The sequence below is a fragment of the Aspergillus fumigatus genome, chromosome 3 (genome assembly GCF_000002655.1).
Source record: "Aspergillus fumigatus Af293 chromosome 3, whole genome shotgun sequence".
NCBI classification, from domain to species: domain Eukaryota; kingdom Fungi; phylum Ascomycota; class Eurotiomycetes; order Eurotiales; family Aspergillaceae; genus Aspergillus; species Aspergillus fumigatus.
In genome coordinates, this window is record NC_007196.1 from 1,672,187 (window position 1) to 1,696,558 (window position 24,372).

At 48.4% G+C, this 24,372-nt stretch overlaps 7 protein-coding genes across 7 annotated transcripts; 2 read left to right on the forward strand and 5 right to left on the reverse strand.

Annotated features, from left to right (window-relative positions):
- Positions 1-86: 86 nt before the first annotated feature.
- On the reverse strand, positions 87-3,051 carry AFUA_3G06740 (putative C6 transcription factor (Gal4); the record flags this gene model as incomplete). The annotated part of the gene is made up of 8 exons (XM_749839.3): positions 2,876-3,051; positions 2,427-2,533; positions 2,334-2,363; positions 2,185-2,279; positions 1,810-2,129; positions 1,071-1,753; positions 525-1,009; positions 87-459 (listed from the first exon to the last, which is right to left on the reverse strand). Exons 2-8 carry the CDS (start codon positions 2,457-2,459, stop codon positions 87-89), a joined length of 2,019 nt encoding a protein of 672 aa, XP_754932.2. The 5' UTR covers positions 2,460-2,533; positions 2,876-3,051.
- Positions 3,052-3,208: 157 nt separating this feature from the next.
- AFUA_3G06750 (uncharacterized protein) lies at positions 3,209-5,484 on the forward strand. The gene is made up of 3 exons (XM_077804345.1): positions 3,209-4,154; positions 4,275-4,745; positions 4,792-5,484. The coding sequence occupies exons 1-3, from the start codon at positions 3,891-3,893 to the stop codon at positions 5,116-5,118; spliced, it is 1,062 nt and encodes a 353-aa protein (XP_077660501.1). The 5' UTR covers positions 3,209-3,890; the 3' UTR covers positions 5,119-5,484.
- A 129-nt stretch (positions 5,485-5,613) lies between these two features.
- On the reverse strand, positions 5,614-6,513 carry AFUA_3G06760 (60S ribosomal eL37 domain-containing protein; the record flags this gene model as incomplete). Its single annotated transcript, XM_749837.1, has 5 exons — positions 5,614-5,753; positions 5,884-5,955; positions 6,090-6,250; positions 6,331-6,419; positions 6,499-6,513. The coding sequence occupies 5 exons, from the start codon at positions 6,511-6,513 to the stop codon at positions 5,614-5,616; spliced, it is 477 nt and encodes a 158-aa protein (XP_754930.1).
- A 134-nt stretch (positions 6,514-6,647) lies between these two features.
- On the reverse strand, positions 6,648-8,469 carry slu7 (mRNA splicing protein SLU7). The gene has a single exon (XM_749836.3). It carries the CDS (start codon positions 8,301-8,303, stop codon positions 6,873-6,875), a length of 1,431 nt encoding a protein of 476 aa, XP_754929.2. The 5' UTR covers positions 8,304-8,469; the 3' UTR covers positions 6,648-6,872.
- Positions 8,470-8,580: 111 nt separating this feature from the next.
- Positions 8,581-14,143, forward strand: AFUA_3G06780 (DNA-directed DNA polymerase zeta catalytic subunit REV3). Its single transcript, XM_077804346.1, has 2 exons — positions 8,581-8,955; positions 9,008-14,143. Exons 1-2 carry the CDS (start codon positions 8,721-8,723, stop codon positions 13,867-13,869), a joined length of 5,097 nt encoding a protein of 1,698 aa, XP_077660502.1. The 5' UTR covers positions 8,581-8,720; the 3' UTR covers positions 13,870-14,143.
- A 149-nt stretch (positions 14,144-14,292) lies between these two features.
- AFUA_3G06790 (RNA dependent RNA polymerase) lies at positions 14,293-18,819 on the reverse strand (the record flags this gene model as incomplete). Its single annotated transcript, XM_749834.3, has 4 exons — positions 14,293-17,657; positions 17,729-18,194; positions 18,259-18,415; positions 18,467-18,819. The coding sequence occupies 4 exons, from the start codon at positions 18,817-18,819 to the stop codon at positions 14,362-14,364; spliced, it is 4,272 nt and encodes a 1,423-aa protein (XP_754927.2). The 3' UTR covers positions 14,293-14,361.
- Positions 18,820-19,967: 1,148 nt separating this feature from the next.
- Positions 19,968-23,694, reverse strand: AFUA_3G06800 (uncharacterized protein; the record flags this gene model as incomplete). Its single annotated transcript, XM_749833.2, has 8 exons — positions 23,500-23,694; positions 23,155-23,446; positions 22,452-23,069; positions 22,251-22,400; positions 20,959-22,203; positions 20,797-20,925; positions 20,627-20,743; positions 19,968-20,582 (listed from the first exon to the last, which is right to left on the reverse strand). Exons 2-8 carry the CDS (start codon positions 23,305-23,307, stop codon positions 19,968-19,970), a joined length of 3,027 nt encoding a protein of 1,008 aa, XP_754926.1. The 5' UTR covers positions 23,308-23,446; positions 23,500-23,694.
- Between the last annotated feature and the right edge of the window lie 678 nt (positions 23,695-24,372).

Consider the following 24,372-nt stretch of genomic DNA (forward strand, 5'->3'; position numbering starts at 1 on the left):
AACATCAATGTGGTCGTCATGAAGCCTCATGTTCAATATGTGGGATACCACGTTCGATTCTGTTACCATACTTAGTCACAGCTGAATCAGTGCAAGTCAGTTTGAGGCGTATAATTCACCCATTCGGAGAAATCCATCCCCCCTAGATTTAACTCCTGGTCCACATCCGGGAACATACTCCCGAACATGGGATCGTTGAGGAGCTGATCTGAGAATTGCATCAGCATCGGTGGCTGTATCGGTGTCGACCCGTCCGAGACGGAGGAAGTATACGTAGGGGAGCAAAGCCTATTCACGACTTCTAGACAGCGAGTGGCGAGACGGTTGTTGCTTAGAGAAGGGTGGGTGAGAAGCTTCTTGGTGGTTTCGACGTCTTGAAGCCAGGCGGGTGCGTCCGTGCTGGTAGGATCTGTCATGAGGAGTATGATGGGGATCAGACCGGCCTGGAAAAGGAAGTACCTACACATAGACCATTAGCGTTAAGTACCTCGAGCATTCTCAAGGCTGATAGTAACTGAACGTACAGCATATACCAAGCCCCAAGTCTCGTGCAGATGTGATTGTTGACGAAGTCCGAGATGGACGAGATGGTCCACCGCGCGTTGCGAAGGCAGAGCATCCTGCACTCCGTCTCGAGCGGGTCCTCGGATTCCAGCGGCGAACCCGGCGTCGGCGTCCATCTCCTCGACGCCCAGCGGAGGAGGATTGGCCGGTAAAGGAGGATTCTCAAGTTCCAGTGCCGCCACATGAGGCGGTTGCGGACGAGAGCGAAGTTGTCTGGCTCTGGTGTTGTAATTGGTTGCTTGAAATAATGCGGGAGGCTGTTGTACCAGTCTTCCATTGGTTTGGAGAGACCCAATGTCTCCTCCGCGGTTAGACTTGGTGTTGATATCAGACGCTGGTAGACGCTATTGGTGTGTAGGTGGAATTTCGCCTGTGCGATCATGCCTGAGTAGATAGTCGGTCCGTTCTCCTCAGTGGGTAGCACGGTGGTCGTTGATGTGAGAGCCTATGGTTGCGTTAGATATTGAATGAGTTCATTAAGATGCTTATGGAGGGGATTGGTATACCTCGTCGTGAATGTTGAGAACGTGTTTCGCATCCATGACACTGTCCTCTGGTAAGAGGATAGGCCGCCCAAAGGTTTTCGCCGCACCACTGTCGAATATATACACACCCCACCATAATCGCCTCCTCATCTCTCGCTGAAGAAGACTGATCTTCCACCCTGGGAACTCCTTGTGCAGACCAAGGCTCATGGCCATTCGCACAGCCAGGCCCAAGAAATTCCAGCCGGTGTTCGGCTTGTTTCTCTTCTGCGCATAGTTACTCAGGAGTAGCAGGGCCAAGATGAGAGTAAGATTTCCTGTCTCAAAAACAGACACCTGCTGCAGGTGGCTTCTGGCTTCCTGGTAGAATGTGATATCAAGGTCGGAGTTATCATCTCCGATGCTCCACGCCCCAAGGGCTAGAATGGTATTGAGAAGAATCTGCCACGCCTGTCCATGCGGGCGGGGAACTTGTTCATAGAATTGCGCTTTGAAAGTAGCTTCGTGTACGAATGGATAACTGGTATGGTAATTGAGAAAGAAGGCGTCCATGAAAGCTTGCTCAATGAGCCCGGAAGGTGCAGTGCTCAGAAGCTGGCTTTTAAGAGGCACTCTTTCCGCTGGCTTGTTCGGACTTGCGGGAAAATTCAAATCGAAACCATGCTTCAATAATGCTCGAAGAGGCACCACACTGGAAGATGCGCCTGTGAAGGGAGTTAGCAGACGGCTGAAATTTCCTTCGTTTCGATCCGATACGAACCGAAATAACCTGTTCCCTCGGGCTTTATCGACAAGGCGGCCATTCCATCTGTCAAATCGCCTACTGTGATTCTATTCTCGGCCCAATCAAACCCATCCGCTTGTTGCGGAAGAGCTTCTGGAGCTGGTTCGGTTCGATCTGCTTCGGCCTTAGATGGGGTAGAATGCCTTGATGAAGCCTTGGGTGAAGGCACAGTCTTCTGTGGTGTATCTTGGTCGTGCAGTAACGAGCGAACAGTAGCGTCCAGGTCACCACCAGGGAAAAGCCTTCCTAATGCTGTTTCAAAAGCTTGCAGGCGCTCTTCGACATAGGTTAGATGTCTGGCAATAACATGTTAGTTAATCTGTGGCGATAGTAACGGAACAGCAAACTTACTGTCGAGTGAGAGGGCTTCTAGTAATTTTCGGGCTGTAATTGCACTCTTTGTTCAGTTGCTTGCATTGAGCACATGTCGGTCGTTCTTTTGAACACTGTAAAGTGTCAATAGGGCCTTATCTGGTCATACCAAAATGGATATACCATACCCTGGACTTTCTTAAACGACACTCATCACACTGGGAGCAGAATCAGTCACACCAGATTCCTTGACTCGTTTAGTTGGAGTCGGCACCACCTACAGCGTATGAGTGAGAGTCACGAGTACTGGCCATTTTTATCGCTGATGATCTGGTTGTTTGAGTGGTAAGTCAGGTGTACGTTGAGAGTTACACCAGACTGGTAGCATCTAACCGAGTATAACAAGTCAGCACTCACCACTGGTTCCATCATTCCACATCGTCTCCCCTGTACTGTAGTCAAGCATGAGCTCTCAATGGTATTGAAAGAAATCAATGCGCAATGGCCAAGACAACTGGCCGTATTGCAATCTACATCGAAGAATAGGGGCCCAGAAGAATTGACAGGATATATCAAGCAATGAACATAACCCGTATTCACAGCAACTGGCGATATACGAGTAATTAAACACAGACGGACTTGTGACAACACAAATCGGTAAACATCAATTGAATAAACAGAGTATGACTGGGGAATCTCAGGATGATAGGATGTCGTGGGGCCAACTCACGATCGGCACATAAACAGGATAGGATCCACGCTTCAGGGACCGGACAACCAGAAGTCATAAACTCATGCAGTCACCGAACCCATGAGAAGGTCAGACGAGAGCCTTCATTCGACTTGGTATTTGAGGCTTAGACTATTGGAATCCGAGTCGAGACGTCCCCGTTTTGTGCTGGATGGAAAGAAAGTCGTGTGGGGAAGTGGCAGTCAGTCAGGTGATGGGCGCAAAATTTTGTCGAATAACAAACGATCCATTGTTGCCCTCAGGCACATCTGTCGATTTGGATCGATTGGGGATCCGTAAGTCTTATGGGAGAATTACAAATGACTTGGTACCCTTTATGATTTGCTACATCTCTATCATTGGGGCTCTTTGGTAATGTCCTTCCTGGTTATTCCACGATTGTTGAGTGGGCCAGGTTTGTGCTGCAGTATGTTTTGGCGCGAGAAGTTGTAGTACACCTGCAGTGTAACTCCAGCATTGGGGAATTCAGAGCAATTTAAAGGATACTTTGATGGAATGAGGGTTATTAAGTGCCTTGATCGAGCTAGACTTCTCTGCCTTTTCTCAGCAGCTTACGAAGAAATTCAACATCGACGCGCTTAAGCACTTTGACGAAGTATATTTATTACAACTCTCTCTGTATATCACATGTCCTTTTCCATGCTGCGTATGGTCTCTTCCACACCATCAGGACAGCTTTCAACGCGGGGTCATTTCGATTACTAGAATTTAGAGCAAGGATATATCTGAGATAACTAGCTACAGAACAGTATTGATTCGCTCGAGCACAGCATTTAAAATCGCATGATTTTCATACCAACTGCCTAAGGCATTAAACAAGCTTGGCATCGACGCGGATATCGACCAATCAGTCATATTTCCTATACAACGTCATCTCCCCGATCATATGTAGCACAATTGGGATACCCTCAGACAGGACTTGTGTTGGACTTACAGCTACCAGTTCTGATTGCGCTCGCCGGTGCGACATCTCCGAGAAACCTGTCGTTTGATCATGCCCTCCCAACCGGCAGTACCACCCCTCCTATCGCCATATGTAACATCCCTCCCTCCCTCCTCACTCACAGTCTTATCCTCAGTTCTAGACGCAACGGGCAATTGGCTCGTCCTCCGATTTCTCTATGCTGCACTAAGCGCGCCGTCCAACTCCCGCGTTGTATTCGGTAGCGATGGCGTTGATGGGCGAAAAAAGCACAAGGTCGTGCTTGTAAGTTTTTTGCGGGGTTGGGATTTTTGGAGGGCAGAAGCAAAGAGACTGGTAAATCTGCCCCCCCTTGCTCAATTTCCCTAGCTCAAGTGAAGGCGCTGCCTATGGGCTTCATTATTTATGACTATCGTTCTGTGAACTTTCAATCCAGCAACAGACTGACACTCCTAGGGTTTGGACCTTGCGCGCCTGGCAGACAAGGGCCAATTTGCCTTTGTCGACGGACTCTCGGAACTCTTTTACGCACCTTCTGCAACCCCAAGATTACCGACGCCATCATCTTCGCCATCTGCCATTCCTCCCAGGACTGTCCTTCCCCTGCGCACACCCCCAGGTGCTGTGCCGGGACGAGCTGCGCAACTTCTGCCGCGACCGAGCCCCACCGTCCCGAGTAGAACATCGACCGTGAATGGACGTACGATACGACTACATTTCTCGGGCAGCGGGTTCGGAGCCCTTGACTCATTTGAGAATGACATCGCGAATGTGATCGAGCAGTTGAAAACCTCGAAAGACGGAGATGAAGGAGGACCCGAAGTACTGTTAGTCATTGACCAACCGGACATGCTACTGGCTGCCACGGGTCCGAATATGGGTATTGGCGCTACGGAAATGGGGGAATGGGTCATGGGACTACAGGAGGTACGATCATCAATGGAGGTACATCTACTGTGCTGACCGAGTGTAGCACGCTTATGCGACAATCCTGACGCTTTCCGCCGATTCGCCGTTGATACACAATGCATCAACGTCTGCCTCGCAATCTGCGACGCCATTGGAGATGGAGCATGCCGCATTTGCCATAGGATCGGCTCATCGGGCGGAGATGGTCATGCAATTGCGTAGTTTAGAAACCGGTGCGGCCAGGGACGTCAGTGGAGTGCTGAGGATAAGCAAAGGAGGCGCCTGGGGCAGGAGTGAAAAGACAGATGCTGAGGGTGATTGGGAGGAGAAAGAGGTGCTGTACTTCATTCAAAGAGATGGAGGTGTCAGGATTTTCGGAAGAGGAGAATAAAAGGGCTGGCTCAGTTGTTGATGGGAAGCCGGCCATCTGAGGCGCAGAGGAAAAATCAAACCAATGTGACGACTGGTACGAGATCGTCATTTGAAGTGTTTGGTCGTTCTGAAGATGCGAAAGGCCTGTACAATGCGTGAAAACGGGTAGATTCAGTAAGACAGATCGTAGCATTGGGAAGATAGCACAACACTGTATCTGCCACACGGGATATTTGCCAGCCATAAACAAGGAAAAGAAATCCACGCGTGCTTTCCCTTGCAAAAATCCCTCGAATTTTTGTTCGGTCTTCCATTTGTCGTCAAATTTGTGCCCATTTATTCTTTTTGTCTAGAACATGATTGCTATGACGGCAAAGAGAAGACCCGTCCCAACACCAACTCCATGGGAAAGCATCATTTTCGCCTTGCATTGAAACCGGTCACTTCAAATGCCAGGCCATTCATACCAGCCCTCTCCAGCCTCCGAGAACGAGAACGCGACGCCGAATTTGATTTAGTGGATCTCGGGACCACGGGCGCCCTTGGGAGTGCCGACCTGGAAGCCGTTCTTGAAGCGACGGTGGACATCCTTGAGGTGGCTCATTCTGCCGGTGCCGGTGGTCTTTCTTCTCTTGGCCTTCTCGCTCCAGTTGTCTGTTGTTAAAGAAAATTCCGTAAGCCAACATTCCAAAACTCAATCACACAACCGTGCTTGACAAGGTTCGGTTTGTCGCCCAGCCACGGGTTCAAACAAAAGAGATAACGAGAATCGGGGAGTCCGTACACTTGCGAACCTTAGCGGAGGGGTAGCCGCAGTTGGCACAGGTCGACTTCTGGATGTGGAAGGAACGGCGGCCTACAAATCGAAAATCACAAGCAGTTAGCCCATCTGAATCCTATCATTTCCCTCCGGCGATCCCAACACCATCTCCCATATAGAGATCCGTAAGAATCATCCACCAGAAAAATCTCGAAAGGTGAAATACTGACCACAACGCCGGCAAAGGGTGTGAGACTTGTTGTGGCGCTTGCCGAAGCTGGAGGTACCCTTCGCTGTAGTCGTTGTCAGTCTGCTAGAATCTTTCGACGAAAAAGGCCATCGGCGCTCGGTGTAATGTCGAATGTGCACGTACTCATCTTGAATTAAGGAACTGCGGAATTGACGCAAATTTAGTACAATATGTCACTTAAAAAAAGACAAAAAGGGTATGACAACGCATGCAATAGCAACTTACCTGGCGATTCCGTTGAAGGGCTGGTTGTCGTTGTCGTCGTCGCTGGGCGTATCGAAAGTTGCGCTGAGATCTGGGGCGGGTGTCGCTAAGCGAGTTGTGGTATCCAGGGCTTGTGCCCTCGTCCCGTGATTCCAGAATCTCCCGTGAACTCTAGGTCACCTGACGTCTGAACTGTGCATCGACGCCACTTTATGCAAACTAGCCCATTTCAGGATTAGCCTTGTCGACTGGGCATCTCATGCTTTTACTTTCCCTTAACTACTCTAGCATTGTAGTCTACCTAGTATTGCACCGTTTTGAAGGCTTCAGTCGCCTCCAAGAGCCGGGCGAACTAGCCATTTGCTCATCTCACTGCTTCGGATATATCACTATTGTGTTAAATTGTGTGATGGTAGTATAGATACAGCGAACATTCTCCTGAATACAACTAAATGGGTATTTGAGTAAACGAAGATCAGCCCCAAAACGCCCTAATGATGATGATGCAAAAATGGCATTTCGGCGATTATGCCTTGAAGCTTGACGTAAGGTGTCATAATCATTCTTTACCGATGAACGAAGCCATTGGGTCGTCTGCGGCAAGACGGCTTCGTTTGTACGACTCCAATTCTTCTTCACTAACACCAGATTTCATCTCCATCATTGTTCTCTTCCTAGTGTTTGTCTCGGTGTCTGCCTTTCGCTGGCTGCGATCTGACAAATCCTCGGCTTCATGGATGTCGTTAGTCTCGCCCTTAGCGGGGGGGGAGGTTTGATCACTCGTCTCTGGCCCAGGCAGCAAACCCATCGACCTCATTTCTGCTTCCTCGAATGCTTTCTTACCGTCTTCACCGGTACAATAGCTATTTTTCACTGTTGAAAAACAGCAAGCGTAACCCCACTGGAAGTTATGCCACCAGCTTCCAAACACTGTAGTGTGGTTGTTCACCAATACATCTTCTGGATATTTGGACTTGACTGCGTTCTTCGGTGCACCCTTAATTGCGCCAGACTCATCATATTCGACGAACCTTTCGTTCTCAATGACCATGGTTTCCCGGAGGGGAGTAGGTTTGAGATACTCCTCGCCGCCATATTTCTCCAATAGTGCCTTCCGTTGAGCCTGACGCTTCGCCTCAGTCTCGGCCTGCTCTTTCTTTCGTAGAATTTCACCGGATGTGGGATTGGCTTGGAGATGGATCTTTTTATCTCCACGTTCTTGCGACTCCCAAGCATACCTTTGAGCTCTCTCAAATTCTGCAGCGTCCCCGGACGCACGAACAAAATTCTCTTCTGCAACAAGCGCTGCAGCTTGATCATCCTGCGCACCCATATCGACCATTCGCCGAGTTTTAGGATCGTATTTGGCTGAGTCGAGGTCAAGGTTAAGCAGGTACTTTGCAGTATCTTCTCGAATACGTAAATTGCGAGTTGCAGTGCTTTGTTGTCGTCCCATATCTGATTCTTCAGCGTACCGAGCTTCCTCTATAGCAGCTTCCTCATCGTCCAATTCGCCATCCATAATCTTTTTTCCGTCTTGAGCTCCCGGTTTCGTATTGCGTTTCAGCTTTTCAAGCTCCTCATATTCCTCAATGACCTGACGGTATTCGCTGGGATCGTAGCCGTTCCATCGGTCTCTCTTAGCATCCCATCCCAGTTCGACATTCTGTACAACCTCATCGGCCTGTATATCTTTACCCGTCCATTTAGCACCGAGCTTTCGGGGCCTGCTTAGACACTCTTTCGATTTGTGGGTCATGGCACCGCAGTTCTCGCAAGCGCCTTTGCGATATTTGGTGGCTGCCGGACCAGCGCGCTTCCCACGATCGTACCATTTCGATTGATCTGTAGCTTGTTTCTGAAGACGTTGATGTTCGAGATAATCATTAGCAGTCGACTCATCGTCAATGTAGAACGGTTTCTTCGCGATAAAAGACGGGATATATTCGTTGCGTTCTTTTGACGCCACATCAGCTGGTTTTCGCGACATCGTGTGAATATTGGCAAAGGAGGTCAGAAATAATAGACTTGGAGCCGAAGAAATGAGCCTGATCGTGACGTTCAATTTAAAAGAGGTTGAAATGGATAGTTGCGGTCTCCACTTTCGCGCTAGACAGTTGAATTTGACCCTGTCTCTGGAGTACCGAGGATTGATTTGTCGTTCCTTCATGATCGGCGATAATAATGGTATCAATCACGTGACTGGGGTTTTCTTGGAACGTAACTCTTCTCTGGACATATATTACGTTTCGCGTCATGTTCTGACTTCTAAGTCCTATTTAGAACGACAAATATCGTTCGAAGGACCCTTGGCTATGCCGCTAAGTTGTGCCCGCAAATGATATGAACCTTGATTTGCTTCCACGCGCTATGTCGCAGACGACTCTGGCTGTTTTGAACCCATGCGATGGAGCCTTTTCAAGTGCGCCTCAACTGCGTGGACCACTATCAGGCAACCCCATCAGAATTTGATCCTCCTCTTCCCTACAGGGATGGAGCCGCGAGAAAATATGATGGATGGAAAGTACCTGTGATCAGAATTTTCGGAGCCACAGAAACTGGCCAAAAGGTTTGCGTCCACGTACATGGCGCATTTCCTTATTTATACATTGAGTACGATGGGCCTCTTGACCCTGAACAAGGTAAGTTCAGAACGCGTTGCACTCCAAGTATTTTTTTCTCATCAGGCGGCAGTTCGCTCCGCAATCAGGAGGCTCCATCTCTCCATAGACCATGCACTGGCATTGAACTATCGTCGCAATGCGTACGATAAGAAGACTGCGTTTGTCGCTCACATTACCCTGGTTAAAGGAGTTCCGTTCTATGGCTACCATGTGGGTTATCGGTTCTTCTTCAAAATCTACTTGCTTGACCCCGTTTACACGACCCGATTAGCGGATCTTCTACTTCAAGGCGCGGTGTTGAAGCGCCCTATGCAGCCATATGAAAGCCACCTGCAGTATGTCCCGCAGTGGATGTGCGACTACAATTTGTATGGCTGTGCCTACATGAAGTGCAGCAAAGTCAAATTTCGGTCGCCTATTCCGGAGTACTATGAGCTTTCGAATCTATCCCATCGGTGGCATGACCGGTCAATCCAGCCTGATTGTGTTTCCGATGCAACAGTTCTTCCAAAGCAGAGCCATTGTCCCCTGGAAGCGGATGTCTGCGTACATGATATTCTGAACCGCGTCGACATAAAGGAAAGACCTCTCCATCAAGATTTCACTGAAATGCTGAAGCCAATCGCTCAGAAAGAACGACTGGTTCCTAGTATGGCGGGTCTCTGGCAAGATGAGACTCGTAGGCGTAAGCAACGTATGGGCCTCGTTGACCCCGGCAGTAGCCCTTTCGGTCCTGAGGAGTTGATGTCGTTCTCAGCTGATCCGAGGAATAATTCTGAGGGTGGCTGGATACATGAAGATGAATTCCGGCAATTGATGTCGCAAATCGTTGAGGAGGAGCGCAAGCAGAATAATGAAAATGTGACTTTAGATAATTTCTTGCAGGAGGATCCCCTTGAGAAGAGGATTAAAACAGCCTTGCAGAGTGTCGAGGACTTTTTCCCAGACAAAATTGAGCTCACTCAGATGGAAATGCGACAGTCGTTGATCGCAGTCGATGGAGACGGAGAAGCCCAGGTCAATGAGAATGCGGCCTTGTCTGCTGACGCAGACATTGACTTTTACTCGTCAGTAGATTATTACATTTCCAATCCGTTATCGGACGATCATGGAGCTATTGAAGAGGTTGTTGACGGTATCGATGAAAGCACGGGTGATGACATTTTTGATATGACATTGCAGAGCTTCGGACCATATTCCGGTGCAACGGATGAGATTATGCCGGCTGAATCATCGGATCGTTCACTGCACAATGGAAAATTACAGGAAAATGTTCAGAAGCACATTCCCAGTGGCAAGGCTTTTCATGATGACACTGCGAATGCAAGAAGGAATCCTAAGAGATCACACCAGGGCGTACTTGACTCTGGTGTTCCCCAGAAGAAACCGAGGTTCTTCAATGACGGTGCATCTCACTCGCCGGATAACAACCCCCTTCAGAAAGCTGCTGACATTCACACTGTGAGGGAAGGCCCTAAAGCTACATACATTGCCCGCACCAGCACATCATCTACGGCATCTAAAAGGGTTTCTTCTCAGGCGACACCACCAGCGTCCCAGGACACTCATTTGAAGAACAACGGACAAGGTGGAAGACTAAACTTCCCGGTTGTCAAAGATCCAAACGACCCTATGACAATTATGCGTCTCAGCCAGGACTGCTCTCCCAAGGCAATTATGGAATTTGACAACCAGACTGTCTCTCAGTCTCTCGGCAGTGCTCAGAAAAGTACCAGCGGAAGTGGGACTGCTTCGCAATCCCAACCATTATCGTCTGGCCTAGAGCCAAACATTACAAATACTCATGTGTCAGATCTGGCGCCGAAGATTTATGATGCATTCAATATCTCCGAAGGCGTCAGGATTTGTTACTGGCGGTACGCCTGCCCCGATGCCAGTGAAGTTTCGGCAACACTTGCAGACCACGGTTATCTGTCTGTTATCTACCAGAAAGCTTTCTATAGTAACAATCAAGATGTCCCTGATCGGCCACGAGATTATGCGGGTCGAGTGTCTCGACTAGAGGGAAGCAGCATACATTATCTTCCTGATTTTGATCCTTCCGGACGGTCGCCTGCTATGCTCGGCGAATACGCTTCGATGCCGAGAGACCGATACCAACAGGAACAAATAGATCAGCGTTTAAGGGAAGCCTCCACCTCTAGAGTATGGGAGTTTGCTCCCGTACCCCCAAGCCGTGCAGAAGTCCTGGAATGGTTCGACGAAGAACAATCCCGGTGCCAAGCGCGGCCGAAAGCAGCTAAAGAGCCAGACTCCGAGCCACAATTGCAGCCCAATATTCAGTCGCAGATCGAAGGACCTACGCAAAAGAACGATTACGGGTTTAAGTATTCTCAAAAAGGGAAATCTACGAGCGTCGAGCATCAGACCCAGTATATGAGCTCTATGAGCCTAGAAGTACACGTGAACACTCGGGGTGTACTTCTACCGAATCCGGAGGAGGATGAAATATCCTGCATCTTCTGGTGTATACAATCGGACGATCAGGATGTCGACGTCAATGGCAACCTTCCAGGTGTTCATGTGGGAATGATTGCTCAAGGGAGTGGCGATGGGCCAACGTCAAAGTTGTCGAAAGCTTTGCGTATCGAACTGGAACACGAACCGACGGAACTCGATTTGATCAATAGATTGGTCGATATTGTTCGCTATCATGATCCTGACATTATCACCGGCTACGAAGTCCATAACGGCTCCTGGGGATATTTGATTGAGAGGGCAAGAAAGAAATATGACTTCGACATATGCGATGAACTATCCCGAGTGAGATCCCAAGCTCATGGAAGATTTGACAAAGATGCTGACAGATGGGGCTTTAATCATACGTCCTCGATCCGGGTCACCGGTCGACACATGATTAACATCTGGCGAGCTATGAGGAGTGAGCTGAATCTGCTACAGTATACTATGGAAAATGTGGTGTTCCATTTACTGCACCGGAGAATTCCTCACTATTCCTATAGGGACCTCACCGCATGGTATCAGAGTGGAAAACCCAGGGATGTGCTCAAGGTGGTCCAGTATTACGTCTCGCGCATACAGATGAATCTCGAAATCCTGGAGTCTAACGAACTGATTCCAAGGACGAGCGAGCAGGCACGACTCCTGGGGATTGATTTTTTCTCGGTCTTCTCAAGAGGCTCACAATTTAAAGTGGAATCTCTGATGTTTCGGATCGCAAAACCAGAGAATTACCTACTCGTTTCTCCGAGCAGGAAACAAGTCGGTCAGCAGAATGCTCTTGAATGTCTTCCGTTGGTGATGGAACCTCAGAGTGACTTTTATACAAGTCCTCTTCTTGTCTTGGATTTCCAATCATTGTATCCCAGTATCATGATTGCGTATAACTATTGCTATTCCACGTTTCTCGGAAGGGTCCACCTTTGGAGAGGTCGCAACAAGATGGGATTCATGGACTACAAAAGACAACCGCGAGTATTGGAGTTGCTCAAGGACAAGGTAAACATTGCACCCAATGGCATGATGTACGTCAAACCGGAAGTACGGCAATCGCTCCTCGCAAGGATGCTTGCTGAAATACTGGAGACTCGGGTCATGGTCAAGGCCGGCATGAAGATGGACAAGGACGACAAAGCGCTGCAGCGTCTTCTCAACAATAGACAACTTGCTCTTAAGCTAATTGCAAACGTCACATATGGTTATACATCCGCCTCGTTCTCCGGGAGAATGCCTTGCTCGGAGATTGCGGATAGCATTGTTCAATCGGGAAGGGAAACGCTGGAAAAAGCAATTGCCCTCATTCATTCTGTGGAAAGATGGGGCGCCGAGGTAGTTTACGGAGATACGGACAGTCTTTTTGTGTACCTCAAAGGACGGACACGTGATGAAGCTTTCGGTATTGGAGAGGAGATCGCCAAAGCGGTCACTGACATCAATCCGCATCCTATTAAGCTCAAATTTGAGAAGGTTTACCATCCATGCGTGCTTCTCGCCAAGAAGCGCTACGTTGGCTTCAAATATGAGCATAGGAATCAGAAAGAACCTGAATTCGATGCAAAGGGCATCGAGACTGTAAGGCGAGATGGTACCCCGGCGGAACAGAAGATCGAAGAGAAGGCACTGAAGCTCCTTTTCAGGACTGCGGACTTGACTCAGGTCAAACGGTACTTTCAGAAGCAATGCGCGAAGATCATGCAAGGGAGAGTTTCGATACAGGATTTCTGTTTCGCGAAAGAAGTCAGACTTGGTACCTACAGCGAAAGAGGTTTACTCCCTCCCGGCGCTATGATCAGCACCAGAAAGATGGTCGAAGATCCCCGCTCAGAACCGCAATATGGAGAGCGAGTTCCCTATGTCGTAGTCACTGGAGCTCCAGGATCGAGATTGGTCGACCGCTGTGTCGCCCCTGAAACGCTTCTCCACAACGCCGAGTTAGAGCTTGACGCCGAATACTACATCAACAAGAATATCATCCCCCCATTGGAGCGAATCTTCAACCTTGTGGGAGCAAACGTCCGCCAATGGTACGAGGAAATGCCCAAAATTCAGCGAATCCGCCGCATTGAAGGAGCAGCATCTGCCGCCGGGAAAGATGCAAAGGGGAAGACCCTCGAATCGTACATGAAGTCATCATCGTGTATCGTTTGCAAATCAAAACTCGATCACATCGGTATTCCAGTGTGCTCTGACTGCTTGCAGCAACCGCACATCTCGCTATTGTCTCTCGTTTCGCGCCAGCAGCAAGCCGAAAAGAGGGTCTCTGACCTCCATCGCATCTGTCAATCCTGCATGGGTGTCCCATCTGGTGATGATGTGATATGTGATAGTAAAGACTGTCCTGTCTTTTATTCGCGGACTCGACACTTGGCGAGTTGGAAACATACAAAAGCCACATTGGCGCCTATTATTAAACTCTTGGAGAACCAAAGAGAGAGCGCATTGGGGTGGTAGATTTGGTATCGAGGGATTCTGGAATTTTTGTTGTGTAACAATAGGTAGGTTCAGGTAAAGGAGTTGGGCGAGTCAACACTCCTCATTTTGTTGATTGGTGGCGTTCTGGCATGAGAAGGCGCATTTGGGCCTGGCTACGGATATGATAATTGCACTGCGTAACATATGAGGTAGTGAGACCTTTCCTTTCTTGGTCACCGTAATTATATCTACTTTATGAACTCAGTCTGGGAAGATTTCACAGATTCATGAATCAAATGATGCTAAGTCGGTCACTATCCCAGATTACTGAGTCGTGTTTGCACGGAGAACTACAAGCTAGACAACGCTTCGACAGCAAGTCGATGAAAAAGCCTAAGCTAAGTAGAGAACGCCGACACTGCAGAAACTGAAAGTACGTGCTTTCTTGACGACGAGACCTAGAAAGCCGACTAGAACGTCGGGGCGATGTGACACTAAAACTGCTCGCGGACGGCCCTCATGATGGTCGTATTAACTGTCCAATATTTGGTAGAGCATGTCGAGTGCAGATGGCTTGACGTCGTCTTCCTCCATGATGTCGATGCATCCGCCCGTGATGCTCGTGCTGCCACTGACCAAGCTCATCTGTTTCTCCAAATCAGTTTCCTCTGCCCTACCCTCAGTGGGTTTGTCGAGTGCCGTGTTGTCATTGAGTTCTAACAAGTTAAAGCCATCTGGAGCTTGTGCACTCAAATGTAACCGGTCAGAGGAAATAGGGAGGCTGAGTTCTACAAGTCCGAAATCAAGCAGCTGGTCGAGAGATGGAATACTCTCGCGTCTATTCTGGGTTGCCGATACCTCTGCCTCTCGACTGGGCCGCGATGACGGTCTGGATTCCTGATCGCCCTCGAAGAGACCAAAGGGATCCTCGTGAATGCCATTGAGAGAGTCTGACGTGGGCTCGGTCCTGTTGCTGTTCTCTTTGTGGACAGAAACGGCCTGACCAGGGACAGGATCGAGCGGATCCACGCTTGCGGTTGCAGGTGCTATCACAGTGGGTGCTGAACCCGGCTCAGAATCTTCATAGTGACCCAAGGCAATCTTACCCAGGATGTTGTACAGGATCCAAGGGAAGCTGATGAATGGCAGCTGATCGATTTTAGGTGTCGGCTTATGGAACAGCTGTCCGTCAGAATGATTTTTAGATCGACACTTTTCAAGCGCAGAGGTCATTTCTTCGTGAGTGACACGATACATTGCAACTGCGAGAGGAGCAAGCAGCTCAAAGCTGCGACCACCGACTTTCTCATAGCACTTCTTCCGGTACATATCGCGGAGGGACGATGATATCAGTCCCAACTCTTCATGAAACTTGTAGTCCTTGCTCATATTGCTGTGACTTAGCACAAAGGTAGACCAAACCTCAAATTCCGTCGTGATCTCATGCTGTGCCATGATACGATGCATGGCTGCGTCGTAGTCAGCCTTGAGGTCGCGAGCAAATTGCACAAGATCATCACTGACTCCCAGGCTGCATGTCAAGATTCGTTCGTCAAAGGGCATTTCAAGGCTAGGAACAAAGTCGATACGCTCCACCGCGTCGTATAGTTGTCCGAGAATTTTATTGGACTTATATATCATTTCCTTTGGCTTGTGCTTCTTCTCCATGAAGTGAGGCCACACCTTCGGCTGCAGGCTGCGTGCCATGTTTGCTGGCTTGCCTGTTTTGTTGTAGTCGACAGCGTCGGAGTGAAGCTGGGCTAGTCGTATGCACTTTTCTTCGTTGACACCGTCCTCGAGACGATCTGCCCAGGCAAGATGAGCGTGGGCAATCCTAGGAAGGAAATCGTTCTTCATGTATAAGACGAAGAATGAAGTAATGTGGTTCACCGTGACATCCTGATCGAGATCTTGGGCTTTGTCGCTTGTGTACTTCATGGGCTTGCGGAACCAATCTTCGGGAACAAGATCTTGATCCCAAATCACAAGGTAATCATCGCCGTCTAGATCTCCACCAGAGCACGTGCTAGGAATGTCTCTATCCCCGGTCTGTGGGAAGACAACGACATCCTTCAGATGACTCAACTGAGGAACATTGACGGCTCTTACTACCCGGATGTCACCAGGATGTAGAGATGGGTTGCGGGCAAGGATGCATACTCCCTCAATGACTTCGCACTTCCCAGTGTCAGGGTGATGTATCTGGACGAAGATTTCCGGTAACGCGGCTAACTTCTCTTCATCAGAGGCGCCCTTGGCAGGAATCCATTCAGAATAGCCCCTGAGAATGCCAGTTTCATCCATGCATCCAAGCAAGTTCGCCCCCTTCTCAATCACGATTTTTGCTTTCTCCTTTAAATATTTGAGATGCCACGCCTTCCAGAGTCTCATTATGGACGTGACAAATGGCTCTCTGGAACTCCTGAACCCATCAAGGACCATCTGACTGACAACAAGCGTCATCTGGTTAGGATCCACATACTTCTTTAGCCAACACAGAGCCTGAGAATCACTCTCCATTGATTCGTTCAGACTCTGTAGCATAGCTCTGAGCTTATCGTGAAAGACACTATCTTGAATGCCTAGGGAGGAAAGAACAATAATCAACTGTCGATTCAGAGTTGCCATGGAGTACTGAGACCAGCGAATAATCTCCAAGCCGTTGTGGACCGATGCAAATTTGTATTGACTCTTGCGGATGTGCACCTCTTGACGCTGAGCCTCGGGAGAAACTGTCAGCATCCCTTTGCAGCCTCCCAGACGAAATTGGAACGCCGACGGTGGGTCACCACTTGGTGTTCTGATCTTGAGCTCTGAAGCTGCCATCTGCGCCAGGAACTTTGAAATTCGTCCCACACCGTCTGAAAAGGTGTATCCGTTTCGGACGACGTCGTCTATCAATCGGATCTGTACCGGACAGCCAGCTATAGCTCGAGTGGTAGAGAAACACTGCCCCAGCCTTGCAGCATGCTTAGCAACGTTGCGTATATCGTTGAATGTTCCCATCCAGGCTCGGATGTTCGCAGCCGTCAGACTGGGCAGAGGCGCAAAGAAGTAGGCTCCATGCTCTCGGAACTGCGAGTTACCAAAGGCCAGAAACTCATATCGCCTGTCGCCAATGACGATACCATTTGCCAATGCTCTTTTAATGCGAGTAAACACTTCGTCCATTGTGTTGTCAATGGTTGAATTGATGCGGCCGAGTAGCTTCTCGTCCGTGAATCGAACGCGGAGAAAGCGATCAGCATACTCGATATAATACCGGATCACACGATTCGAGATATCAACAGATGGAGTGTTATAGTAGATCGTGGTAGGTGTAATTCTGGCTGACCGCATGTAGCAACAGTAAGAGGGTATCTTAGCGCGAGTTGAACCTTTGGCGAACTTGAGATCGAAGATTTTCATGGGGTCATGATAGACTTCTTCCTTGATAGCCACATGTTCCAGAAGCTTAACTGCTTCGGATTCCCCTAGGTTGAGCAATTTGACCGCGAATTCGCGGCTCATGGTAAACTCAGAAAGGTAATTGTGGGATAAACAGACCTCGAGCTGGTACCGCACAGGGAAAGGCAAATGAACATAAGTTTCATCTCCTAATTCTTCCACAGAAGATACTATCTTCTTGGAGCCTTGTAGGTCTGCGAAGTCAATCCATCTCCAAATTGGTGGAGGTCTTTCCTGCGTCTGGTCCAACACTGAGAACCGGGTAGTATTCTCAATGGCAATATTGTAGTCGTTCAAAATGTTGCAAAACAATTCGAATCTTTCCTCATCTTTCTTGCTGAGAGCTTCGGGATATGTTATTCTAAACGCGTTCCAGCGGCCTAGGGTAAAGCCATTAGTTTCGAATTGAAGGAGGAGGAAGTAAAATTCGAAGTTAATCACCAAAACGTACCAATATCGATCACTGGTCTCGATCGATTTAAGCTCACGGGTAGAGTAGATAGCTCATCTGGGTTGTGTACCACGGAAGTCTGCCGATACCAAGAATCTGATTCTCTCCAAGACATGTCATCATTGAAAGTGACCCAAGTCTCTTGAATGCGCTGATGATAAATGGCAGGCGAACCCAAGAATGTCAGATGTGAGACTTTACCTGATTTCGGGTCCCGAGTTTGGTAAATCTTCACGAGTCGCACGAATGGAATACTGAGGCGATACTGGTTGTAAGTCTCACCTGTTGAAGCTGATTTTGGCTTGTTCTTGAAGCTGGGCAACTGGAAATGAACGGAGAGGTCTCTACGCTTCAGGTCAATGACCAAAAAAGCCCGCTCATTTCTTTCATTTCCAACGGTACGCATTGGAAGCATGGATGTCTCGCTGATGGGAACGCCTATGTCCATTGATGCTATAGGTAGTTTCTATAACGCCAATGTCGAATCAGCGTTGAAAGATTGTACAGTAAGGAAAGGTGCTTAGACCCACCACCTCAGCAGGATACATCGTATTAGGACGAAGAGGACTCTGAATCTGAACATCTGGCCGTTTGAGATCGAGGGTAATTGAGACGAATGTCGGTTTCCCATCTGAGAGTGTGATGGGGTACGTCCCATGGCACCAGAAATCTTTCTGAGGGGGTGGTCTGCTGAACGGGTTAGGCCAATTTATAGAATGGAGAGGTGAGTCTGCTGACTTGAAGCGAATCTTTCCCCTGGATTCTCTATTTCCATGAAAGTCTTCAAAGATGTCTATCGAAAACACATGTCCCTCTTTGCTGAATGCTTGCCAAAGACAATATGTGTCTGCTTCCCTCGGTATGTTGAAGACGTGCACAGCCACCGACTCCCACAGTCTCCATGGACACAAGATTGTGGATGGGTGCTGCAGAACCTGCGGTATCTGTTGCCATTGACTCCGTTGTGGGGTCACAGGTGGTACATGCTGCCCTGAACTCGGGGCCTGGGACGGAACTTGCTGTCTTGAGGGCTGCAAAGAACGCTTCCGCTCCCGCAGAAGTGTACTTCTAGGTCGCGAACCTTGAGTCATTGCTTTAGTCTTTGCTCGTTTGGTAAATGGTAACGGAGAAGGTGAGGTAGACGGCGATGATTGCGAGAATGTTGAAGAAGATGGGTAAGAGGAAGGAGAAGGAGGAGAGAAGAAGAGGGAAGATGAGAGTGAGACGTGGGAAGGCAGCAGTGAGTGTAGTGAATGAGAATTAGCTCTGACTCTCTGGTGAGAGACCTGAGGCACATGGTCCCGTTGTGTTGCAGGCCGAGTAGAACGTTGTGAAAACCAGGAATGACCATGAGCCCTCGCGTGATACTTTCGAGAAACCCTTCTTCTGCCTCTACTGCCCTGTTGATGACCGAGACTCAATTCACTATCTTCATCGCTGAAGCTAGACAAAGTTGATCCCGTCTCTGTTGTGAGGTGCTCTTTTTCGATCAATCCAGTTTCCCTTTCTGACTGGCAGTTCAATTGCCGCGCACTCCGAGCTATCCTTCCATCTATAGGGCTCTCCATTTTGCAGAATAGAAAGAACGGCGTGATCTCTCTTCCAATGAGGCAGCTTCCAGATGGCCGGGTTGATGAGTATATTTCTGAGAAAGCTGTTATCTATCAGCAAGATATTCAATCCCAAATGAAGCCACAGCGTTGGACCAATCGAGAGGCTTGTGCGTCTCAAAATCTTGAGCGTAGCTCTTCAAAGAGGATTGTTTATTCAAATAAAAAGTAGGGCATGGAGGCTTCTAAGAGACATACCAGTGAGCTGTTATACTTTGAACACGCAATTTTGTATGCCTGATGAATTGTTCTGACACCGCAATTTTTAGGAAGATTATCTTATAAAAGGATAAAGAGAGATGGGAGGATGAGCTATAGAGTAAGGTCTTATACTGTCTATCGGAACGGATAAAAGAGGCTGGAACAAGCATGTACGAGAGCAGACGCTAAAAGTGATACAGCTCGCTTAACGTCTGTACGTGAATGTTCCAGACCTGGAGCATCAAAGACGTCTCTGTTTCTTCCTGCCATTGAAACCGTCCGTCATTGTCTTCAATTCATGCAATATGCCAGCCAGCTGAGAAGGTATTTAGGACATATACGTTACAATGTCCCCAGATAAACCTACATGGTAGTCGATGCCATTCTATCGACTGTGCTTGGGTTCTTCCATTGAAGACTGCTCCGCATTATTGTTGAGACCGCAGTGAGGGTATATGATCGTTCGCCTCGGAGAGGGCAGTGCTAGTGAAAACGAAGTCCTTCGAAAACTCCAGGTCCATGTCGAGGTCAATGTCGTGGAAGTGGTTTTCGTCCCAGTTCGGCCCGGCTTGAGCCCCTTGGAGTGAAGCATTCGGTGTACACTGTGAAGCGCCACTTCGCTGCGAGTTCGTCTGTTTATTCCGGTTTGCTTCTCCAAGGGCTTGTCTGTTACGACGTGGCCTCGCCTGGCTTTGAGTACGCGACTCTCCCAGATCCTGGTCTGCAGCAGTGGTCCTGAATCTTTTAGGACTACGTCCCGACTGCGGTGTTGGAGAAGCGAAGGAATCACCAAGCATATTCTGGGACTGGCTTTGTGGGTCTTCATCCCGTTGGGCCGTTTGCTGTTGTATTGTGACGGCTTCCAATGGCCCCAGGGTTGACCCGGAGCACTGCTGTTTGCTTGCCGCCTTTGGCTCTCTTGGTCCAGGCTTGAAGCCCATCACGCTCATCAGACGGCCAATATGTTGCTGGGCTTCTGAAAATTCGCGTGCTTTAAGTGCCCGTTCGTCCCGTAGTTGTTGCACCTGCAGAGATTGGTGAGTCTGTGTCTCCAAAAGTATATATATATTAAAGTTTCTGGCTTTACCTTTCTCTCAAGATGCTGAATTCGTCTTTCTTTTGCTTGCAATTCTTTTGTGGCGCTGGAAGCGGCTGCATGCATGACGGCTTGCAGAGCTTTCATCTCTCCTTTGTTCTCAGTGTACTATACGTCTGAGTCAGAATATTTCACTTTTGTTTTTGACCGCGTTGTCTCACCGCCACAGTTATTTCTGAGATCTGTGACTCATATTGTTTCTTGAGCGTGTTAACTTCAGTTCGGTGCGTTTCCTCGGCATTTCGAAGCGCGGTTTTGAGTTCCTGAACCTGAGCAGACTCTTCATCCAACTGTGAGAGATATCAGCACAAAGTATTCCTTACTGCAGGAGACGTTAGAAACTTTTGTACCTTCTTTTGTAAGGCTTCCATCTGCGACTTCATGTGTCCTTGATCTGCCTGAAGTCTACTCATTTCTTCATCCCTCTGTGCAAGGAGGAGCTTGCCGTGTTCAACACATTGCTCCAGCCTTACTACGTCCTGTTTGAGGGCAGCTGTGTGCTCCAAAGAAGTGTTTTTCTCCTTCGAGACAGTATCCAGTATTTGGCGCAAGGCGTTATTATCTTCCCGCAAGTTCCGTGTTTCCTCCTGAAGCTCTTCGATCTGATCATCTTTTTCTGTGATTGAAGCAAGAAGGTCTAGTTCCCTTGTTCGAGCTTTTTCCCTTTCACTGTTGGTGGTTTCCTGGGAGGTGCGACGCTGATCTTCCAACTCCCTTCGCGCAGTATCGAGGCTTGTTGATAATTCCTCAACGCGGGCAGAAGTTGACCGAGCATGATTTTCCAGATGGAAGATTTCTTGCTGCAGCTCAGATATTGTGCTCGAAGCTTGTTGTAGTTGCAGTTCCAGCTCGCTTTTCTGTTGCTTAAGTTGTTCAGCCTGCACAGCAATCTGATCACGCTCATCTTCAACTGCTCGGAGTGGTGCTTCAATTGTAATGCAACGCTGTTCGAGGTCGAAGCAGACCTCCTCCATTTTCTGAATTAGATTGTTATGGGTCATGCGCAAACTGAGCGTCAGAGTCTCTGCTATACCCGTCCTCCAGTCGTGTCTCGAAGTGGGGCCACGTTTTGGGAGTACAACTAACGGAAGTTCGACTCGTGAATCCCATGGCTTGAATTCGGAGAAGCTACAATTGTTTTTCGGGATCGATGATTTTGCCTCCAGTAAAAAATTTGTCAAACTGCTGGTTCTAGGGGGGTTGCTGACTTCAGAACCCATCTCGCCCAACGGTGACATAAGGGAAGTAAACACGATTAAGTCAAACAATAACTCATTCGCAGAGTTGGAAGTCGAGGCATAGCAGAGATTGGCACCCTCGCATTGCGAAGGACTCGGTTTCTCAAAAACTGTTTCGGTTAATTCGTTCAAAGTCCGGTTGATTTCTCTTAAATCGTTCGTCGCCAACGCTGAACTTAAGATTCGGGGTTCTACACTCTGAAGTCCAAGGAGTACCGACCTCGATAACTCGATTAACTCAGTATCTGCATTATGTTTATCACAGTGTGTTTTCAATACTGTGAATATGTGATTCATAAGATCACAAATCGCAAGCTTTCCCGAAAGTATCTAAAAATAATCAGTATGCTCTTAGGCCAAAGCGGCGATTAACTTACAGCATTTGCCTTCACCAAACGTGGAATAAGATATTGGGGTACGGCTTTAGAAGATTGTCTTTCTTGAGTAAGAAGGCCTTGTAAAGCAGATCGAGGTATTTCAGGTGACAACGCGCTGTCTGGTAGAAGTGAGGTAAGGAATGTCAGGCCCTATGGAGGTTAACAGTTGGCTTGGCCGTCACATAGACGGACGCATCATACCATCATTTGCACTTGCCAGTCAATACCATTATTGTTGACTTTCTCGCAAAGCTTGGCAATTTTGGGAGCGTTGTTCGCAATCCAGCAATCCTTCTGGCCCTGCTCTACGCTGTCACAAATCTCGATTGCTAATCGGATGCTCTCGGCTGCCTTCCTTGGTGGCAGATTGTCACAACTAGCGGAGCATGCAAGTATCACACGCAGGATAACGAGGTCCAGAGTTTTTAAACCGCGCTTCTGACCGAAAAAATGCTTGACATTCTGCAGCCAAGTTGGAGATTGTGGTCCGTGTTCTCTTTCAGCATTAGTGTCCCAAGAGAGGGAAATTCGGGCAAATGTAGCGAGACAGAGGAGATTGCCCATGTGGTCGTCGAGATTCCGTAGTGTCTTAGTAATCTCTACCTGAAGGCTCGACATTGTCTCCGGAGATATCTCCAGTAATACTCCGGGGACTGGTTGCAGGCCGGTCATAATTTGATATAGCGGGAATATGGTTTCTGAACATGGATTCTCCCCCAGTGCGTTTATCAGCCTCATAATGAACGGCGCCAGCCGAGCTGGAGCAATGAATTTCGGGGGAAGAGGAGTAGAAAGAATAGCGGTGCAGAGTGTCATCCACTATCATCATCAATTCATGAGTACTGGGATCGAGACAGACATGGAAGTATTGTATTTAGCAGTTCCTAAGGGTGAATGAACATACCTCAGACTCATCACTTTTCAGGGCCTTCTCCAGGAACTGGTCAAGTACAGCGGGATGTCTCTCCAGCAGAGCATCGGAAAACGCCGAGACTGATGCTAGGGGACATAAGTCGAAGTTTTGATCGACAGCACATCGAACACTCACCGAAAGCATTCAGTAACGGCAGAGCGAAACGAGATCGTGACAGCCCGTCCAAAAGCACATCAACCAAAGCTCCAACTTGGCATGGTTTGCGAGTAGCCCAGGCATTAACCAACCCATTTGAGTCATTCTGAATAATATCATAGAGACTCTATCATCGTATGTCAGCTATCATTTTCTCTATATTGCGGGGTACAAATTTACTTGGAGTGAGGGTGCATATGGAGCCGTAATCAGGCGCTCCACTTCCTGCACTAGGAGTGATAGCTTGTCTGGCATGATTTCATCTAGACTGACCCATAACACAAGAATATTCTTCCTTAAATACTGGTACTGCGTGCAATGGAATCGTGAAGCCTTTCAACAGTGGTACCGTATTAGTTCTACTCCGTACATGAGATGCAGGTTTATGTCAAGTTTAGCGTCGCCCGTTACCCCACCAACAAGGGCACATCATTGCTTGACCTCACAGGAAATACTGTGTACGGAGTACACAGTGGTCACGTATCGCCGCATAAAGCAAGATCACGTGATCTATCACGTACCCAATTTTCAATTCATTGGCTGACAGCTGCCAAGTTTCGCGTAGTCATCGATATTCGCAAGTCTATGGTCTACGGTCTATGTCTATGTTCCTGTACATCCAAATTCCGAAGTCAAATGATTATTATGTGGCAGAGCATCTAAGTTGTCGCCTCAGGCATTGGAGTTGCAATCCACGAAGCCTCAAGTGTCAACATAGGGACAACTCTAATGATGTGGCCATCATCTCTTGGCCTCATGGGATCGATTCAACCTTCAACGACAACAGAAAAATAACGTCAACAAATGATGTCCGGCTCCCGATTTTGCTATATGACTGACCATTAGCATGCTATTTGAACTGCAATTTGACCCTCGTCAGTTCTCCCATCGCCGTGGCGCGGGTCGGCAATAATTCCGCTCTTCGGATTCGAGGCCGATCTGGGGCAGAACTGGGGCGATGAAGATTGGCTCCCAAATGTGGTCATTTAGCGTGGGGGAGACAAAAATAGGCCTATGGAGGTCCTTGATAATAAGGTATCCGTGACTAGCCCA

What these genes read in the sequence shown, in the direction of transcription:
- slu7 (XM_749836.3), bottom strand. Translation starts at nt 8,303, where the DNA reads ATGTCGCGAAAACCAGCTGATGTGGCGTCAAAAGAACGCAACGAATAT.
- AFUA_3G06750 (XM_077804345.1), top strand. Translation starts at nt 3,891, where the DNA reads ATGCCCTCCCAACCGGCAGTACCACCCCTCCTATCGCCATATGTAACA. An exon ending in GGGCAGAAGCAAAGAGACTG is followed by an intron (nt 4,155 to 4,274) that starts GTAAATCTGCCC and finishes TGACACTCCTAG; the next exon opens with GGTTTGGACCTTGCGCGCCT. An exon ending in GGGTCATGGGACTACAGGAG is followed by an intron (nt 4,746 to 4,791) that starts GTACGATCATCA and finishes GACCGAGTGTAG; the next exon opens with CACGCTTATGCGACAATCCT.
- AFUA_3G06780 (XM_077804346.1), top strand. Translation starts at nt 8,721, where the DNA reads ATGGAGCCTTTTCAAGTGCGCCTCAACTGCGTGGACCACTATCAGGCA. An exon ending in GCCTCTTGACCCTGAACAAG is followed by an intron (nt 8,956 to 9,007) that starts GTAAGTTCAGAA and finishes ATCAGGCGGCAG; the next exon opens with TTCGCTCCGCAATCAGGAGG.